This window comes from Amblyomma maculatum, chromosome 3 (genome assembly GCF_055883805.1).
Source record: "Amblyomma maculatum isolate TAMU_Amacu chromosome 3, ASM5588380v1, whole genome shotgun sequence".
Lineage (NCBI taxonomy): Eukaryota > Metazoa > Arthropoda > Arachnida > Ixodida > Ixodidae > Amblyomma > Amblyomma maculatum.
The window spans coordinates 15,886,234-15,907,875 of NC_139346.1; the positions used below are offsets into that span (position 1 = coordinate 15,886,234).

A 21,642-nucleotide genomic window follows, 5' to 3' on the forward strand; every position below is an offset into this window, starting at 1 on the left:
ATCCGTATTAGTCAATATGTGGTCAATTATTGTATTTGAACTAATAAAATCAGAATGAGTAGGAAAAAGAATCAGAGAAGAATTGCCAAAATTCAGCCTACATTGCACATATTCAGAACAGCATGAACTGTTAGGAATATTGCTACGAAGATGACGAAGCGGGCAGTGGCGCGGGGCGCAGCGCTCGCGCCAGGCCCACTGGCCATTAAAGCGTATTTCATCGTCACATCATCACGTCGTTCTGTTTCTGTTGTGTCGCCGTGTTCCATCGCTCTTCATGCCACCACGTAACATTTGGTTGGAGGTGCGGTTCATGCCCATCCTCGCTTTGCACCGTCGAAGCCAATCGTACGCCGGATCCATCTGCCGTGGAGATCGCCGCCCAGCTCTGCCCCAGCCCTTTTTGCTCAGCCCCGACCAGCCGCTGTCCCCAGCCTCGTCCCCAGCCCTGACCACAACACACGACAACCAGGAAGAGCCCAAAGCCGACCCTACCGACCCTACCGACCCCACGACGAAGCGACCTCACGACCACTCGAGCGAAGATAGCACCCCCGCCCAAGCTGTTCGGCGTGTCCATGAGTTTTGGCCTTCGGCAAACGGTGAAGATTAGACATGATGCTCTGTTGCAAGCATTCTTCCCATCTTCGCATTCATTGTGGTGCCCAGTGTTTCTTGTCCCAATTCTGTGCCCTTTATCGTCACGTCATGCATTGGATTTCTAGCAATCGATCGGTACGATCGCTCGGTGGCCCCGGGTAATGCTACGAAGATGACGAAGCAGGCAGTGGCGCGGGGCGGAGCGCTAGCGCCAGGCCCGTTGGCCATTAAAGCATATTTCATCGTCGTCACATTACGTCGTTCTGTTTCTGTTGTGTCGCCGTGTTCTATTGCTTGTCATGCAGCCAAGTAACAATATTAATATCTATATCACCACATGTTATTATGTTTTTGTTGTCAAGATATTAAAGATTATTTCTAACTGCGAGCGAAACTCGGTGTAAGAAGTTGACGGTAAACGATAAATGCAGCCAACTACTGTATTAGGGCTGTTCAGGGGCAGCACACTTTGATGAAATTTGAAGGCCTCGCCTTCAAAAAACGAGTCTGCGAGTCATGGTCTCGCCCGACGAGTGACAAATCCAGTCTCTCAAAAACACCGGTTTATTCCGGATAAACGAAAAAAGCAAAGAAAAAAAAAACATCAGGCGCTACTGCGCTGAGAACATGCCGTTCATGCGCGCGACAATAGAACGCCAAAGAAAAGAGGGAATAATGGAAGCTTCACCGCGGCGAGACATAACACACTGTGGAGCGAATAAGACGAGCAATAGGGCCAACGCGCTAACGGTGGCGCAAGAAACATTGCTCCTCGCGTGACAACAACTGACAAGAATACGCCTAGGCCGTTTCTGCAGGCACTGCTTCCATCATTGTGTCGGTATTTTCGTCGTCCGTGCACACCCCGCTGGCCCATGACGCTCGCTGGCTGCCCCGCTCCGGCCACCCCGACAGGGCGAAAAAGGCACCGCGCCTTGCTGCTGACGAGCTTATTTACTCTCATCTTTTCGCCGTTTACATCCCGCCCCCAAGATTGGCTGCTCGCTCACGTGCACTCGCGCTGCCCGCGCAAACACAATACAAATAAGAAAACGCACGCGCGGTTTAATACATTTAAAGGGGCTGCGGAGCCCCACAAATTCAAGCCCAATGGATTCGTATTGAAGCTCGCTAAATGAGATATCGTGCCGGCGGGCGTAAGTCAAGTAAGGTCTGGTGAATATCAGAGATCCATCGCCACGACAAGTGTCACGATTACAGTAATCCGAGGTGCAGTTTCTAATCCCACATAAGTTTCTATCATTTTGAGATAACCACGTCTCAGATAGACATAAAGTAAAAGGAGTGATCCATATAGTGTAAATCGCAGATGTGTGTGTTTGCGTGCGTAACCACTCTCTGCTGAGTGCGAACGTTGTGTTTGTTTTACTTGACATGCGTAGGTGAGGGGTGTATGTGGCACAGTGATTGGCCAGCCCATTTTGAAACACTGCATGTTATGGGCCACAGGGTGACTAGTCGTTCAACGGACCATACTCAAATTTTGGTAACGCTAAGGAAGCGAGAGTTGAGCCAGTTGGGCTCAGAGAAGAGTTGGCTCAGACGAGAGTAGAGGGCAGACGGGTTGTTTGAGGAGGGAGGCTAGGCTGACGGAGGTCTCAAGGGACTCCGGCCTAAAGTATAGCAGAAGGCCAAGGCCTGATTCTGCTAGCCTCTGACCTCCGATTGTTCATCCATTTGCAGCTAGCCCTCCATGTTTGATGTCACATCTGACGACGTTATTGTATATAAGTTTTAAAAAAGTGTAAATAAACGTGTACTGTCTGAGAAGGGAAGTTCTCATCTCCGCACCGCAATGTGTCGCTGAACCACGGACGCAGCGGTGGCCACCAACACCGCTCTGTACGAGCGAAAGCAGAAGAAACAGCAAGATATACCTGCTGTATAGGGAAGCTCATCCTTTCCTCACGCCTTCGCACCTTTTGAACATAACTATACATACATAAAACTCAAACCAGCTTTGACGCACAGATCACTAGGCTCACTACTGCAGGCTACCCGACAAAGAACCTTTTAAGCGTACCAGAGTCAATACCATCAGACAGCAAGATTCAGAAGTTTTCACGCGATTGAAATAACATGAACATGGCGTGCATACCGTAGGTCCATAGTTTCGCACAGCCTAAAAAAGATTGTCAGCAAAGCCGGCGTGAAACTTCTTTTTTCCTCCAGGAATAAATTAGGGGGGTTGTGCAAGAAAGTCAATCAAGAAATTATAAAGAAGGCATGTGAAAAGAAACACCAAAATTTGCGAACTGTTGTTGTGGTGTTCACAAGATTCCGCTCTCATGCGGCCGATTTTACCTCTGGGAAACTGGACGGTACGTTAATGATAGATTACGCGAACACGCCAAAGACATAGAAAACTAGTCACGCCGAAATAACATAGTCATCTGCTCCACCGATTGCGAAGACTATGAGGCTTTTTTACGCCAGAACACAATCATCGCCAAATATAAAGATCTTACCTCACGCCTCATATCTGAGGCTATTCATATTCACGAATTTGGTGACACATGTGTCAGTCAACGGTCCGTTGCTCTATTCCCACGAGAGCTTACCTATCTCAATTAGAGACGGTTTTGATAGTTGCTGTGTGAATCTCAGGACCATGATTGTGTCGCAATTGATTTTATTTTGTGCTTTCGCTCTCTGCTTTTATTACTCCTTGTTGTCGCAATACACCATTTGATTGTTAGTCAGCTCATGTGTTTGTCTCGCCTTTCTACACGTCCCGTCTGTTTGAGCTGTTTCTTCCTTTCGCTCAACATGAACCAACCAGCCCGACTAAGCCCTTTTATATTCTCACGTCAGGGGTTCCGACTTAAGCCATTGGTGTTACTGTAGAGACTCCTCTTTTCATTGAAGCTCTGGCTGTCCGTTTCCCGGAACTACCTTACCCTCCTGTGTCTGTGCAAAGAAACACACGAGTACAAGTCACTCGCCTTGCAGAGCGACCTATTCCTCTCCTTACGTTTTGCGCACAAGTCGCGCTTTTTTTCTGCTCGGGCGCTGTCCGTTTCACGGAACAACCTCACCCTCCTAAGTAGGTATGTGCGAAAAAACACACAATTCACTCGTTTTGCTGAACGATGTCCCTCTCCTTACGTTTTGCGCACCAATCACGCTTTTTCTCAGCACGGGCGCATTTCTGCCTTTTGCATAGTGGTTTTTTCTTTCGCGATAGTTCCACCTTCCTTACCTTACGATGGCAGCATTCTTTGTCGCGCCTGCTTTTCCTCTTTTTTCGGCGGCAGCACTTGAATGCTCGCTCTCTGCTTTCATTTGGCGCCAGCTCCTGCAACTAGCGGTAATCGAAGCGAGTATGGCACCGGCGTTGTCAAAGTGCAGCGCCGCGTCAGCACCGCGGCCAGCAGCGTATGGCTCACTTCCAGTCAGGTCAGAACATCAACCGCTCATGCCCGCCCCCAAGCTAGGTAGTTCCTCTGGCGGCTCTCCACTCAGGTTACCCTGGTCCTCCGGGGTACCGCATCCCTCAACGCTAACCGGCGCACGATCAAGTTCCTTCGACAGCTGGGGCGCTTTGGGTCGCGTGAAGGCCATACACCCTACATCAGCGTTCGTGTTGGGGTTGTTGCTTTCGCGAATACAAGTCAGCGCGTTAGGCCATGAAGATTCCGGGCTCGTCTCTAGTTGTTCGCTGTCATCTGCCACAAGTGTGGCTCTCTACAGCGTCCTTGTCATAGTCTGCCTTCGCTGAGCGGAACTCGTGGTCTGCGCAGTTTCCCTGATCGGCACTTCATTTTCTGCGTGCTCTGGTTTACGACAAAGCTGACTTCAGAAACCCAAATTTTGTTATCTCCTAGTTCGTTTCCATCTCCGCCATGGTCTACACAAGCTTCTGCTTTTGACTCGAGAGGCGGTTCAGTTACGGATAGTTCCCCACTCTCATTTGATGGAACCGGTTCACCTACAGCTACTTGGTTCGGCGTGCAGTTCACCTCGCTTAACGGCGTCCCTGCGGATTTCTCGACGAATGACCCGGCGCCAACCATCACAGCTGCCAGTGGCTGGACAAACGTACCCCAATACTCTTCTGTTCCAGGCTCTGTCGGCTCGCTGCTGCAGTCGCGTTGCTCGACCGCTTCCCCAAGCTGTAGTTGTAGTTGTAGCTGTAGACCACAAGAAAACGTATCAACTAACCAACATTTTATTTATTTTCTGGACTGCTTCCTTGCCTGTGTTTCTGACGGCCGTTTTTGTTTACCCTCTCTGCCATTCCATCCTTCTTTCCCCTGGAAACTCAACCATATATTAGGTGCCTCCTGGTATCGATAATTTTAAATTGTATAGTAGCGCCTGTGTCTCGTTTTATTTCTTGTGGTCTACATGGTTCGTCGCAATTTTTTCTTCGCCAGTTCAAGGGTACATGCTGCAGAACAGTGTAGCTTCTTCACGCGTCCAGGGGGCTGAGGAATGGAAGGGTCGAGTCTCGAGGAGAAGAGCTAGCCAGGGCAGCGGCACCGGCGCACTCATATCGTTCCGCACTTTGATGTCCTGGCGTGAAGACGAGAAATTTATCTGTGTTTTCCTTCGATCCAGTTCCGTGTGCTCCAGGGCGGCGCGCCGATAACACGTGCTGAAAACATTTCTAGCTTAATGTGTTGAATGCACTGCTTTTTCCGTCGAAGGGTTAGGAAAGTCGCTTATTCTGTCTCATCATGGGTGCTTAGGCCAGCTGCGATTAGAAACTCAATTCGGCTGCACTTCAAAGCACCTCCGCCTAGTCTGGCCAGTCATCCATAACGATGGATTCTCCAACTTTACCAGTCTACAAAATGTAAATAAATCCAGTCGTCTAAGCTCTCCAGTCGCCGCACTGCCTCCACTCGATTGCCCTCATGTCCTGTCTGGAAAAGGTACTGAAACCCCGCTGTAGGTGCAGGCTTCATCACCAGTAAAGGGCAGAAGAAAATGGTATTATTAGCGTAGCGCCCATTCTTCTGGCTGACTGGAGACAACGCGCTAGAATTGTGTTCTCTCGTCCGCGGTGTTGAGGCAGATTTTCATGCATGTGTCAAGAGTTCTTCCAAAGTAGTACGGTGTAAGGGACTCTGTGGCAAAGCCATACCGCTGACTGCCGGATAGCTCTGCATGGCAGCATGACCATTTTGTGATGCATGCACAGATGATGTTTGGTTTGGTTTATGGGGTTTAACGTCCGGAAAGGACTCAAGCTCTGAAAGACGCCGTATTGAAGGGCTCCGGACATTTGCACCACCTGGGGTTCATTAACGTGCATTGACATCGCACAGCACATGAGCGCCTTGCTTTCCGCCTCCATGGAAAAGCGGCCGCCACAGCCAGGATTCGATCCCGCTTCCTTGGGCACAGTAGTCGAGTGCCGTAACCACACCACCGCGACGGGGCATGCACAGATAATTGATTTATTTTATGAAACATATGTAATGATCGCGCCGTGCCCATAATGCTCGAATATTTAAGACTACAGTTTTAGTGCATCATAAGGTATTCCTCAATATACATAACTCCTGGTTATAGACGTTGGTGCATGAATGCAGACTAGCCTTTATAACTAAGGTTTGGGCGGATTGTCATTCCCATTCTGCACGAATGTTGCTGTGGCCGCTTCTCATTATCTGTTTGCAGTCTTAACATTTTACTCCACCCGTAGTAATTTAGGCTGCTATGCACTAGTGCTGTTTTGGCGTTTTGTCGCAGGATCAAATGCCGTACGAGGTGGGCATCATACGACAGTTCCCTTTCTCGTCGTCCCTGCAACGCATGAGTGTCGTGTGCCGCACGCTTGGCGACCGCTGTATGGAGCTCTACGTCAAAGGTGCTCCGGAGATCGTACAGAGCCTCTGCGATCCTAACTCAGGTACGTCTACCTCCTATTTCGCGTCAGTGGAAAAATTCAGCGGAGCGGCATTCAGCGACCATTAAGCATTAATCAAAGCATTAAGCAAGCGCGCATTTCCTGTAAGTTATCCGAAGCGCAAATATGCGTTGTATCTTTATTCTCCCACCTACTTTGCTTTTCTGGACCGCAGTAAGTTGGCAATAAATAAATAATTATTTTGAAAGAATATTGTGCACGCAGAGCTATTAAACTTGCCTCGTATGTTCAAAGCAGACACCTGTATGTATCGGTTGCATTAGAGTAATACCATCAGTATCGTTTCAGCGCACCATTATTTCCTTGGCTGATCAAAGATATAATTTTTGGGACCCCAGTGTACGTGCGCCGTAAAGCTACCTGCTCAGTTTGTGGCTGCCCGAGCGTTGGAATAATGAAGCTACAGAAGAACGCTCTTTTAAATCTCAATCCTATCAACGTGCGCAACCTCGCAATGCAATACGAATGCAAAGATGCGCCCAACGTATATAAAGATAAACAATGCCAGATAACTGCAGTTCGTTTTGAAATAGTGTTTTGTGGTCTTCAATGCAAGTGGCGCACAGAGACGCACGGGAGTTTAATGAGCGAGATACTCAGTCTTCTTGCCAATAATTGGAAAGCTCTAGTGTTTAAATCGATTCAGCTCTTCCTTATTGGCGAGGGATCGTTCACAGGTGCACGAATGTAATGCACCTGCACAGTGCCTTTCCTTTCTATGTAAACGCAGTAATGCGTCAAGGAGAAAAATCACCTCTTGGTTTTTCCAGTTCCTTGCGATTACCTCGACGTACTGCGAGGCTACACTTTGGAGGGGTTCAGGGTTGTCGCTGTGGCTCACCGGCGCCTTGAGAGGAGGATGACATGGCATCACGTGCAACGAGTCGACAGGTAATCGGTAAAGGGGCGCGCCACATGTTTTTTGCACATGCTCCAGTTTAAGCAGCAAGACTCGGTTATCTTCATGTCTATCGCATTATCCGCTTCCAACGGGTGTGGTCCTGAGGACGTTTTGTCAGGCGTAATGTATTTATTTCTGTTCCTTTTTAATTAGTGTGGTGGACTCCAGAGAACAGCTGAAAAACATACGACGTCCAAGTGCTGCTTTCCGCTTAGTTTATCTAGCGAGGCACTCAGATTAGTCCACAAAATGTAAAGAAAGTTGATGAAAGTTGAGATTTTGTCATCCTGCAAAACCTTTAGGTTGAAAGCCTTACTGAATGCTGTTAACTCTTGACAAGATTAAATAGTCTTACAATAGGGAACCGAGTTGGAGGGGGGGGTGGAGGGGGGGTCTTCATAAATCAGGTGCAACGCAGCAAAAGCTACGCAAGTCGTCCGCAAGAAAAAAAAAAAGAGGAGTCCCATCACTACGCGCTCGTTTCGTGGCCAAGTGATTTCTATGGAAACAGGCTCTATTTCGAGCATACACGTTTGCAATCACTAGCTTCGCGTGCCCGGACATATTCGCAGTGCGGATCTTATAAAACAAAATGCGCTCCGAAGAGGCAGTCGAGGGCACCGCTGGAAGAGCTGCAGGACAGCGAAAACGCGACACGAACGAAAACAACAAAGAAAACATACAAACCACCAAATCCGATCGTTTCTCCTTAAAACAAAGTGCTTTTTATGGAGTTGATGACCAATATATGGTGTACTAAGCTAGCAGACAAAGCAACTATAATTTCCTCTCGTCAACAGTTGCGTTCTGTTCGTTTCCTACTTTTGTCGCGCCTAAAGTATCCCCTTTTCAAGAGCAGGCACTATTTTTCATCGCGGATTCGGGCAGCGCAAACAAAAGCTGTAGCTTTGGCAATGTTGCACTTTATGTATGAAATGGAACATAGGCGGCCCTTCCAAAGTGTACTCGCGAGAGCTCTAGCTCTAGCATAATCTTGTAGCTTAAGTCGGATAAAACCTAAGCCTTTAGTAACCACGACAAAGAATTTGTGTGTGACAGAAAATAATCTGTTGTTAAAATATCTACGGATACATCAATACAAAACTTAGCAGCAGACCAGATTAGAAGCTCAAGAAGCTTAAGAATTCCTGAGACATTTGTGGTGCGATAAAATTTCAAAACGTCTTTTCGTTTTCAGTTAAGCAGAATAATACACACGACGCGTACCAATTGGCCCACAGCTAGCAACTGCTGATTTTTGTTTCTGTGTGAGTACAGCACCCCGACTGATCAACCCACGTGTTTTACTGTCTCGCGATGTATGTCGGCGTTTTCGTCAACTTCCATTCGTGCTCAATGGATTCTAAACACGCGTTTATGGCATGCTATCATAAAGGTACGAAACGACCGATTTGAGCGATATTTACTTTAAGGCGCACTTTGAAACACTAGCCTTGCATTGAACGTGGAATGGAAGCGTACATGCTCTCGCACGTGCTTCGCATGTGGACGACTCGTTTAAATGCGATACAGTTGTTTATCTAGCATATTTAGCACTATATATATATATATCAGAAAGAGTTGATGACAACTGAATAATAAATGTAAAACGAATTACCAACAGTTTAAAAACATAACGGTGGATTTATTCCGACGTTTTGACCGGGGTCCGGTCTTTTTCGAGAATTAAATACAGGAGGTTACACGCATCTTCTTAAAACCGTACACAGAGGGTGAAAAGGGGGAAGGAAACGGGTGAGGCAGAGATGTTACCTGCCGCGGTGACATCAAACAGTATATACAAATGCACACCAGGATAGGAAGGAGAGAGAGGGGGAAGAGGGGACATGCCTGGCGTAGTGCGATTTCCCCTTAACAAGGGGGGGGGGGGCAAAAAGGAGGAAAGGAAAAGACAAAAGGGAAAAGGAGTGGGTGGGGGAGGTTTAACATACTACAAAGAAAGAAGATGGATGCGCCAACTGTGAGCATCCATGGAGCGACCGCACCGCCGTTGACCCCGTCGCCGGTGTGGTCCGTCGCGGCGTAAAAGGGTAAAAACATCCGAAGTGGCTCCAGACGCCGCCACACGTGACGCACAAAACAGGGGTGGTACACAGAATTAAACCACATGTTAAGGCTCGTTATATAAGGAAATGTCAGGGCAAAACACTCGGATAAGTGAGCACATGCCACTATTACAGCAACTGAACTATTACTAACAGAGGGCCCGCTAGAAAAGCTTGGAAGAGGAGAAATGCAAAGCAAGCTCTAGAGGATTTTAAAGTGTCACATAAAAATAAAACAAAGACTTGGATAATAATGGACAATATGTTTTTGGAGCTCGAATGTCACTCAGTGAAACAGTATTCGGCCACATTACAAAGTCAAACAGAGATCAAACCCAAATCTAGCGCCACACATCGATATAGTGGTTGACAACAAAAACATAGAGAGAAGTCATAGCTCCGAAAATTATTTAAAACAGCCATCTTACTGTGGTAGATTTATGAACAACAGCACCATGCGTACATAAAGGCGCGTCTCCAAACAAGATGTAAACATTACATTTATTACATGACGTTTTGTCTGTTACCCTCAAGATCCGGAAATGTTTAAAATAATTCTGGCCGTTAATGTAGGGATGTACAGGGCTCAAGTATGAAAGCAAGTATATATATATATATAGTCGGTTCAGTACGCTAAGTATACACGGCTAGCGGGAACGACACAAGTGCCACAAGACAAAGGTCGAACGGGCGCGCACACTTCTTCCTCTTCCTTCTTTCTTCCTCCGCGCTCTGTTTGAGACCAAGTTCGTAACACGTCCCCGTCGCAGGCGAAGCCCTCCGGCCGAGTCAATCGTCAGCACGAGGATGACAGGGTTTCAGACGCGCGGCGTGGGTAAGCTCAGTTCGTGAAGAACGTCAGCCACTTTTGGTAAGGCGCAATCCGATAGGTGAGGTCACTAATTGCCTCGAGGATAACATAGGGACCGATATAGTGCGCGAGCAGTTTCCGACTTAAGCCACGCTTCCTTAGTGGACGCCAAAGCCAGACCATATCTCCAGGGAGGTAGGTGACGTGGCGATGGTGGTCGTCGTAGCGGGATTTCGAGCGCTTTTGTGAGGCGAGAGTTCTCAGGCGGGCTATCCGGCGGGCTTCTTCAGCCCGGCGCAGGATCTCAGCAATCTCAGGTTCGTCGTCTGTGGAGAACGGGAGGATGGTGTCGAGGATGTGTCGAGGAGACCGGGCATAGAGGAGAAAGAATGGACTGTAACTTGATATTTCCGGTTGGGCGTTGATGTATGCGTATCTTATAAATGGTAGCACAGTGTCCCAGTTCTTGTGGTCGGCGGCGACGTACATTGAAAGCATGTTGGTGAGTGTCCGGTTGGTTCGCTCGGTCTACCCATTTGTTTGCGGATGATACGGGGTAGAATGTCGGAAATGCGTTTGGCACAAACGAAGGAGTTCTTCGACAACATCAGCGGTGGACTGATGCCCTCGGTCGCCGATCAACACTCGGGGAGGCCCATGGCGCAGTATAACGAAGTGCAGCAGGAAGAGGGAGACTTGGTGTGCAGTAGCCGATGGAAGGGCTGCCGTCTCACAGTAACGAGTGTGGTAATCAGTGCAGATGACGATCAAGCGGTTGCAAGAATGAGACTTGGGAAGGGGTCCCAAGAGGTCTACCCCGACTTTCTCAAAAGGGGATCTTGGAGGCGTCACCGGATGGAGAAGACCAGGAAGAGTGCCGGCGGGGCGTTTGTGACTCGCAGATTGAGCACAGCTAGCCACATACTTTTCAGTGGTTTCACGCATCCGGGGCCAGTAGAAACGTTCTTGGATGCGATAGAGCGTCCGCGCAGATCCCAGGTGTCCCGAAGTGGGGTCGTCATGCATAACACGCCAAACAGAGGAGCGTAGGCTGACGGGCACCACCAGAAGGTAGCGGAGACCAGTGGGAGAATAGTCCTTTTTGTACAAAAGACCACTCCGTATACAATAGGGACTGGAAGCTGTAGGGTCCTTTGCAGCGGTAAAGAATGGTTGGAGATTCTCATCTTTCCTCTGCTCAGTGCGGAACTTACGGGTATCAGGGAATGGAGGTAAAACCACAGCAATGTAATGATCAAAATTGTCGGCGTTACATTCCGTTGTGGGAAGCGGTAAACGTGAGAGACAATCCGCGTCAGCGTGCCGGCGTCCACTCTTGTACGAAACTGTATAATCAAACTCTTGTAAACGGATTGCCCACCGTGCAAGACGGCCAGATGGGTCACGGAGATTTATCAGCCAGCACAAAGAATGATGATCAGTGACCACTGTGAAGGGCCGCCCGTATAGATAACAGCGAAACCGCTGAACGGCGAAAACTACCGCGAGGCATTCTTGCTCAGTGATTGTGTAATTGCGTTCAGGTTTGCTTAAGGAACGACTGTCGTAAGCAATAACATGTTCCTTGTCGCCGTAACGCTGAATCAGCACAGCACCAATGCCAACACCACTGGCGTCCGTGTGCAGTTCCGTTGGAGCAGAAGGGTTGAAATGCCGGAGAATCGGATGTGACATTAGTAAAAACTTGAGCTGGCAAAAAGAAGAGTCACACTCTGATGTCCACTCGAAGGGAGCGTCTTTGTGGAGAAGGCACGTAAGCGGGTTAGCAATGTCAGCAAAACGGGGAATGAAGCGGCGGAAATATGAGCACAGTCCTAGAAAACTTCGGAGTTCCTTCACATTCTGAGGTGTTGGAAACGATGCAACGGCCGCGGTCTTTTGGGGGTCAGGTCTGACGCCTTCACAATCAACGAGGTGTCCTAGTACCAAAATCTGACGCTCACCGAAGCGACACTTCTTCGAATTAAGTACTAGACCGGCGTTTTTGAAGCAGTCAAGCACGAGAGCGAGGCATTCGTTGTGCTCTTCGAATGTCCGGCCAAAAATGACGACATCATCGAGGTAGCACATACATATTTGCCATTTTAGTCCCCGTAGGATAGCATCCATAAATATTTCGAAAGTTGCAGGAGCATTGCAGAGTCCGAAAGTCATTACATTAAATTCAAACAGGCCATCGCGTGTGATAAATGCCGTTTTTTCCTTGTCGTCAGGGTGCATAGGGGTCTGCCAATATCCCGATTGCAGATCGACGGATGAAAAATATGATGCCGTGAACAGACAATCTATGACGTCATCGATTCGCGGAAGGGGATACACATCCTTCTTTGTTGCAGCATTCAGACGGCGATAGTCGACGCAAAAGCGCCATGTACCATCTTTCTTCTTCACCAGAATTACAGGGGCGGCCCAGGGACTGCATGACTCTTGAATAACACCCTTTTCCAGAATATCCCGAACCTGCTCACTGATGACCTGGCGTTCTGTTGGTGACACTCTGTACGGCTTCTGTCCAATTGGGTGTGAGTAGCCGGTGTCAATGCGATGCCGGGTACGTTTCACGGGAATGCACCGTGAGCCGCTAGGCTCGGAAAAATCAAATATGGAGGAATACTTGACCAGTAAGGCCTCCAAAGCATCACGCTGGTCCCTGGTTAGAGAGCGGCTGATCACCCGATGTAGTTGCGAGTCAGGGGCTGGAGCGGCAGCACTTTCGCCAGGTGCATCAGTAACCAAAGCCACCGACGGGGCGTCGTCTTGGCTACAGGTCGCAATCTTCATATTCACAGCCAAAACTACTTGTTGCGAAGAACAATTAATGGCCCACAGCCGTGAGCAGCCCTTGACCACCGACAGTAGGCAATGAGGAACCAGAATGTATTTCTTTGCACAGTTAGAATGAAGCCGTGCCACTGTAGCATCGAAGGCGTCGGAAGCACGGCTGGGGCACAAAACTGGGACGGTCACCATAGACAAGGCTGGCACATTGGTATCCTCTGTTACACAGAACACATCCTCACGGACGTGTGGCTTCTCTAAGAGTCCAGAAGGAAGGGAACCATCAACGCAGAGTTACCCAGAGCGGCAGTCGACCGTAGCGCCACACATTTTCAAAAAGTCAGTACCTAGAATTATGTCATGCGTGCATCGCGAAAGCACTGCAAACTCCGCTGCGAATACCGTTCCACCCAGGGACACCGAAACACTACACATTCCCAGGGGAGACAACACCTCACCACCCGCGCCATGAAAATTCACATTTCTGCCTGAAACAAACATAACTTTGCGTCCTAACCGCTTCTTAAACGATAAACTCATTATTGAAATGGTTGCCCCGGTATCCACTAAAGCCATTGTCGCCACACCTTCCACAAGCACATAGACCGTGTTCTTTAACATAACAACAGATGGAGGAATTTCTTCAGGCAGCGCACAGTCTCCAGCGGCCTGACCTCCAGCGGCCGCGCTGACTAGTTTTCCGGCAAAGGCGATGCCGACCGCCGTCGTGGCCGTGGTGACGGAAGGCGGCGCGCAGAAGAGGCATGTGGTGGTGAGACACTTCGTTCGGAAGCAGAAGAGTGGTTGCGCGGTCTATTGGTCTGGGGATATTCATACGAAGATGGGGGCCATTGCCAATTAGAGTCGTAGAAACGGTTACGTGGCGGAGATTTTTGGACGGGCCGATCGTAACGGGTGAGTGGGCGGCTGCGGCAGTATCGAGCTATGTGTCCCTCAATGCCGCAGCGTCGGTACACGGTGGCTGTGCGAAGAAAAACTTGTTTCTGGAGGGCTCCGAGGAGACAGTGTGCATTGGGTAGCGAAACACATCTTCAGGTCTTCGGGTTGGACGCCGGAAATAGCGAGCAGGTGGTGGTTGAGGATGGTACTCATAGTGCTGATCATAGTGCGACAAGAAGTTAGTCGGGTGCGAGTCGTAGCGAGGCGGGTGACCAGGGCTATCGAACCTTGGCGTCGGGCTGTAGGAGCTTGCACGGCAATACGGCACACGCGGACGCTTGCTCCGTCCGCGTGTGCCGTATTGATAGAATTCACAACGGACATCGAAGGGAGTAAGGAGGGAGGCCCTCGAGAGCCGACAACGTCAGAGGGCAAAGATGGTAGAGACCGTACAGGGGGCTCAAACCGCTGCAGTTCCTCGCGAACTATTTGCCGGATCGTCGACGACAAGTCCATGAAGTTGTCTTCAATGCTAGGCACAGATGGAACGTTGGCGAGCCGCCCGAATTTTGGCCTTATGAGACGAGTCTTCAATGTCTCGAATGTGCGAACATGCCGAATTACATCACAGACGGCGTTCAAGTCACCTTTGGCAATTAGAAAATTATAAACATCATCTGCGATTCCCTTCAGAAGATGTCCTACTTTATCTTCCTCGGTCATATTAGCGCTTGCAGTTTTGCATAGCTTCAGGACCTCCTCTATGTAAGTTGTGCATGTTTCCCCAGGTAGCTGAGCTCTGTGCGTAAGCGTATGTTCAGCTGGCTTCCTTCGTGCAAGACAGTCGCCGAAGCACTGCCGCAATTCAGTAACGAAACGGTCCCAGGTGGTAAGAGAGTCTTCGTGGTTTTCGAACCAAACAAGAGCGGTATGGGTTAGGAAGAAAACCACGTTTGCGAGCTTAGCGGCAGCGTCCCATCGATTGTAGCGGCTCACCCGTTGGTAGTGGGTCAACCACTCGTCAACGTCCTCGCCTGCCGCTCCCGCGAAAGTCCGGGGCTCCCGATAGTGATGCGAAGAACTGTTCGCTGCGCCCGCAGGCCGATCTTCAGCCTGGATCACCGCGTCACCACGGGCTGCTTGCGGATCATCGGCCGATTGCATGGCGCTGGTTTGCGGTTCGAGGCCCGAAAGGCGACGACTCCGGCGAGGCTCCAGTTGTGTCGGTGCTGTCTGTAGCGCCAGGGATCGTTACCCAGCACCTCCACCACAATGTTACGCCCTTAGCGTCGCGACGGAGACGTTCTAGTCGGTTCAGTACGCTAAGCACACACGGCTAGCGGGAACGACACAAGTGCCACAAGACAAAGGTCGAACGGGCGCGCACACTTCTTATTCCTCTTCCTTCTTTATTCCTCCGTGCTCTGTTTGAGACCAAGTCCGTAACAATATATATTGTTACGGTTAAATAAGAAAGGCGGTGTTTATTTACACTGCTATGCAGCGGGACAAGGTGAAGCCTACTAGCCCCCAGACACCAACGCTTCCTCCTCTTCTTCTGCCACATCAGTACAATCCTTCCTTGTCGTCAGTAGCGTGACATTTCCCCCCTGCTCAGCCTAAGTCCTCTGGGCGTGTTCGTGAGTCGCGCGAAGCTGACACGGCTTCAAGCGGGCAACATGACATAGTTCGGGTTTGGCAGACCGACGACCAGATGCTGTCAGGCGGGCTATATTGCATACGTTAAACCACTGATGCGTTTGACTACGACATATGGGCCGTTATAGTGGGCGAAAAGTTTTTGATGTAGACCACGGCGTCGAATTGGACGCCACAGCCAGACTAAATCGCCTATAGAGTACGTGACCCGCCGGTGACTGCCATCGTATCGTACTTAAGAACGTTCTTGTGAAGCACCAGATCGTAATCGAGCGATTCTCCGAGCTTCTTCGGCGAGACAGAGGGTCTCAGCCAAGCAGGGTCTTGACGGCTTGAGAAGGGCGGGACAGCGTCCAGGGAGAAGCGTGGCGGTCTGGCATACAGCAGGAAGAATGGACTGTACCCAGTTGTCTCATGCGTGGCGGTAATAAACGCATACGTGATGAAGGGTAATATGGTGTCCCAGTTCTTATGCCCTGCATCCACATACATGGCTAGCATGTTGATAAGCGTTCTGTTGACGCGCTCAGTCAAGTCATTTGTCTGGGGATGGTATGGCGTCGAGTGTCGGGAAGTTACGGCGCATAAGCGCGAACACGATCCCAAATGCCCTGAAGTTGGATCATCATGCATGACACGCAATACGTCCGAGCAAAGCGTTTTGAGAACTACTAGTAGGTATCGCTGGCCGACAGGCGAATAATTCTTTTTCCATAGGAGGCCATCACGCACACGAAAACGGCTAGTAGCTGAGCTGGTTTGGGCGGCGGCAAAGAGAGGCTGCAGACTGCTATGACTTTGCTGTTCCGTTTTGAAAACATTCGTGTCGGAGAACGCTGGCTCAAGGGTCGATATATAATTGTCGAAATCGTCGCTGTCTGGTCCGGTCGTGGCCATTGGCATCCTAGAAAGACAATCTGCGTTTGCATGACGCCTCCCGCTTTTGTACACCCCGGCAAAGTCATATTCCTATAACCGGGAGGTTACAGGAAAAAAAAAAAAAAAAAATATATATATATATATATATATATATATATATATATATATATATATATATATATATATATATATATATATATATATATATATATATATATATACATATATATAAGCAGATAAATGAAAGGGAAATGAGGGTGCTCGTTATGATGCATGAAAGAAAGAAGGCAACAGTCGGCGAGGCCAAGGAAAGCATTGGGGATTGTACTTTATGTCTTGTTTTTAATTTTGCTTCGATAATCACATAAATTAGTAATCTAATCTGTTTTGGGGAAAGATAAACACAATGTAGAAGGAAATACAACTTGCCGATGGTAGGAACCGAACCCACGACCTCCGAATATCGCGTCCCGTGCTCTTCCAACTGAGCTGCATCGGCCGCTGTCCCACCTGCTACTTTCTTGGGCATTAATTTTGTCTGTATACGAACCTTGAGAGTGTTCACCAGCGCCACCCTCAACCATAGCGGTGGACGTGGAACGTCCTGTGCTACCGCGGAAGACTGTGCTGTTGATCACTGCAAATAAAAAGTGCCCGACCTAAGAAATACTCGTGAAATTTCTTTAGAACGGACACAATAGAGAGTGCCTCTTTTTCGGTGTGCCTATAGCCCGTCTCTATTTTACTTAGGGTTTTCGAAAGAGAATGACTGGCCTTATAACCAAACCTATTCTGAGGAATATAATGGCCTATACGACGTAAGCAGATGCGTCGGAGGCTTGACTAACTACTTTCCAGGATCGTAGTACTTTATTACGGAGTTCTGCGCAAGCAATCTTTTTGCTTTCTAGAAAGTGATTCGAGGTTCAGATGTCCATTTCCATTTCGTGTTATTGCTGAGTAGCTCATACAGTGATATCAGCTCTTCCGAGAGGTTTGGAAGAAACTTTCAGTAGAAATTTATTAGCTCGAGCTTGTAGCTCGGAGCGTTTGTTTGTCCCTTGGGATAGGTGCTTCATTGATTGCATCTGCTTTTTGTCAGAACATCCCATTTCCTTTCCATCGACCACATGACCAGGTACGTTACTGACGTCTGAAAAGATTCGCATTTTTCTTCAGTTCCTTTTCCTTTTTAAGCCTTGTCAGCACTGTTTCCACCTCCTGACAACCTTCTTCAAACATTTTCGTAGCCGTGAGAACGTGAACAAGATAGCACGACACCCTTCCAAGTCGATCAGCATGTCATCCATTACTGGCTGGAAGACGAATTGGGTACTTGTTTTGCAGTATGAAAGACGGAAGACGCGTGTTTACTATGACAAGCGGCTGGGAAATCGTGTCTAAGTTTAGCGGTTGGTCAAGAAACCTGAAGTAAATGCAGCCATATAGCGTCGCAAGTATGCCGTCCATTGCTGGCAACGGATAATGGTCTATTCTGAGGCCCGGATTTTCCTTCACCTTGTAATCTCCGCTTATTCCTACTTTTCCACCGGCCCAAGTAACGACTACTAAAGAGGTCACCCACTCCGTAGATCTTGATCTACCATTCCTGATTTTACCCGGAACTGCCACTCATTTACTACTGCTTCGCGTAGACCAAGGGGCACAAATCAGTGCTTGCCGAACGCGGCCTTCCAATAAGCGGTTCAATGGAACGCTCTTTGTTAGCTCGAGTGAGAGCTGAAATACTTCCGGATATTATGTAGTGAGAGGTATACAATACACCAGCCACTTGCCTCTTCGCCTGACCGTATTTTTTGCGTGGCCGCTCCTTGGCTGTGGTCGCAGTGACCTGCCTATCAACCGCCACAGCTGGTGGGTCGGTCGCCCCGTGCAATAAAACGCCTGCACCGGGAATCGAACCTCTATCACTCCCTAGCCGAGCGCTGTATACCAACTGCGCCACGCCCGAGGTCCTGAGTATCGTGCCTTAAATCCATTCTCTTGAACCTTGGCTTCCTAGGCTTGTAGGCATCCTCCTTTTCACCCTTCTAGCTCCACGAGGATTTCTTATCCTTAGTCTCGATCCTCACGGACTCATCTCCCTGCTCACTCTCGCCTCTGCTGCCCTCCACAGTCTTTGTCTCGTACTTGGTCTCTCCGTCGACGCCTTTTGTGTTCATGGGCCCTTTAGCTAAGGCGCAAGTTTTGACTTGCGTACGTTCAGCCGGCACAATCATTGAGAGCAAGGTCTATGTTAGCGCATCAGACCTTCCCTGCTACCAGAAAGGCGAAAATCAAAACTGCAATCCAGCCTTCAGCTTGAGCACCTCGCTTTTTTCGACACTTCGCTCTGCAAACACCACTTTGTCCAGTCGGGTGTTTGTCTCGGTGAGATGCTGCGGGCGCTCCACACCTGCCGCAGAGGAACCGTTTTCCATCAGGGCGAAATAGTCACCCATACAATGCTGCAGCCGTTGCTTTTTGAACCACTCACCTTTCTCTCGGATCACACCAGCCTCTCGGAGCGGGACAGACCACCATCCAACTTGACTGCAGGTAACAAAGGATCCAGCAGCTCCCGCTCTTTCTGCTCACATTCGGTGAACAAGCTCTCTTCCAGGCTATTTCCTTCGCATGCCAGGTCTTGAGTGTCTCCAGCTCCATGCTCAACTCCTTGGCTTAGGCTTTGGCTTTTCGTTTGTCTGCTCCTATGGCCTGTTCCACCTTACTGTTCTTGGCACGCAGGTCGTCATTCTTGGCCCGTTGATCGTACACCCCGCGACGTAGCTGCTGTGCAGGGGCAAAGACACCACAGGCCGGGGAATTGTCGATATCCGGAAACAATTGTATAAGTATTCCCTCGCTTGTGATATGCACAGATGAAACTGTTTTTTTTTTTGATAAGCTCTGAGCCGTATTCTCTTTTTTATATTGTTCTGAGACACGCGTTTCTGAAGCCATTTTCTTCTTTTTTTGCTTTATAATTTTTCCATCGGGCGCATGTGGGATCTTTCTCTGCTTTTACCCTCTTTGGTCTATACTTTCACTCCAGCGTAAGTGAATAAAAAGTTGTAAGTTGCGCATGTGTTCTTGTTCCCTCCGTAGCAAGAACCACTTGCTGATGAGCCCATTCCCTTGATGTGCATGGTATCGCGTTGGTGTTAATATTTTTTCTTTTGGTGGAAGCTCGTACATCCTGGCGTTTGACGTGTTTTCTTACTTCCCACAAGTCGAGAAATTTGTGTACACTACTGCAAGGACGGCAATCGCTGTATTTAGTGCCACACAGCTTGAAGTGTGCACCGATAACGGGCCACAATTTGCAGTCACAATTTCGCAGCCTTTGCAAGAACATACGACTTCGCTCACGTCACATCCAGCCCCCGCTACCCGCAATCAAACGGACTGGCCGAGAAAGGTGTCCAGGTGGTAAAGCGGACCATGAAGAAATGCGAATATTCACAAGAATACTTCTGGCTAGGTCTGCTGGCCTACCGCTGTACGCCATGGAGGACGGCCGATAACCCGGGGAGCTTCTTCAAGGCAGGTTCTTGAGAGCTACGCATCCAGATTTCGGCGCTGTGCAGTCAAGTGTGGTCAAGAAGCACCATCAGAATAGTGGCGGAAAGCCTCTGCCACCTTTGGCTGAAGGCTCTGTCGTGAGGATCGGGGACAAAAACATGGTCCAAAAAGGTACTGTTGTTGGCACTGCTGCTCTCAGGTCGTAGAAGGTGCAAATAGAGGATCGTCGGGTGTTCAGGCGCAACAGGCGGCATCTTCTGCAAACCCGTGAGAAGCCTGCAGCAGACACTAGTGACGACGACAGCGGTTCGTCCCTAGAGTGCGCCAGATAAGGCCGGCCAATCTGCTCCAAATATCTCGCCCGGTGCCACTGCACGAACAACTGCTCTCTCCCTTCGCCAACAGTCTGCGATAGACAGCTCAGCGCCACCGACAGCATATGCCACTAACTTCGCCTGGGCCGACAACTGTCCCAAGAAAGTCGGCCCGTACAGTCAAGCCACCGCAACGTCTTCATTGCGACTCTTGTTGTAATCAGATAGCCTGAACATATGTCGTTTTCATTAGCCCTCGGGAAGGTATCGGGCAAACGCTGTCGGCCTTATCGTGTCAGCGCATTGTCTTATCAGTGCTACCGCAAACTTTACTCTTGGTACTGCTACTTCCCTGCCCCCATCGGCTATAAAAGGGCGTGCCAATAAACCCTTTTTGTTCTTGTTCCTGCCACCATGTAGTTGTCTCTCTCCTTAGTGCGACATACATCACGTTACACATGGTAGGGTGGTTGCCGAAGTAAGGCGTGGACATAGCCTGTCAACGGTGTCTAGGAAATTTAACAGTGCTTTCATGACAGGGACAAAAAAAACGACACCACGAGCACTGGCTCGCAACTAAGCGCTTCTCCAAAAAACTCAGAAAATATGCTCAAAGTCAAACAAAACAACAATAAAAATCAATGTAATCAGGCAGGCGCGTCTAGATATCAAAACTCCCGTTCATGCAGGATAACATATGGGTTACCGTCGCGCTGTATATCGAAGACATGACGCGCCTCTTTAAGCGTGCGGATCCTACAATGTCCGAGGACAAAAAGCTGCGCTACCTCATGCGTGACATCAAAGAGCAGCTTTTTGTTGGCCTGGTGCGGATCCTGCCGAAAATTGTCGCAGAATTGCTTGCAGGAACATCCACTATAAAGTGCTTCAGCAGCGAGCTTCGGCACAGGATCGTACCGCCCATGCCACCTCCATCTCTGCCGAGTTCCCATCGCATGGCATGGACACACCGGCGCTACGTGAGCTCGTACGTTCGATTGTGCGCGACGAGCTCCGACTGATGTATGGCACACCTCAACCGCTCCTTCCTCCATTGCGAGCGTCGTTGGCAACGAGGTGCAGCAAGCGCTCCGGCCTCCATTTCCAACCGGTGAATCTTGCCCTACTCCTCCTCTTACACCGCCTGAGTGTCACCGCCCCACATACTTCCAGGTGCGGCAATACTCTCCGCCCTCGTTGCCGTCCCTGATTCCTGCGAACGTTGCTGGGCCGAAAACATTAGCCCCCGTGATCCAGTGTGTCCCAGATTCTCGACCGCCTACACG

At 49.3% G+C, this 21,642-nt stretch overlaps 1 protein-coding gene across 1 annotated transcript in view; it reads left to right on the forward strand.

The window, feature by feature from the left end:
* Positions 1-21,642, forward strand: part of LOC146194269 (polyamine-transporting ATPase 13A3-like) — an 813,351-nt gene that overhangs the window by 404,808 nt on the left and 386,901 nt on the right. The window contains exons 18-19 of the mRNA XM_084596520.1: positions 6,325-6,484; positions 7,273-7,393. Coding sequence (XP_084452646.1) covers positions 6,325-6,484; positions 7,273-7,393 — 281 coding nt within the window. The remainder of the gene's footprint in view (positions 1-6,324; positions 6,485-7,272; positions 7,394-21,642) is intronic.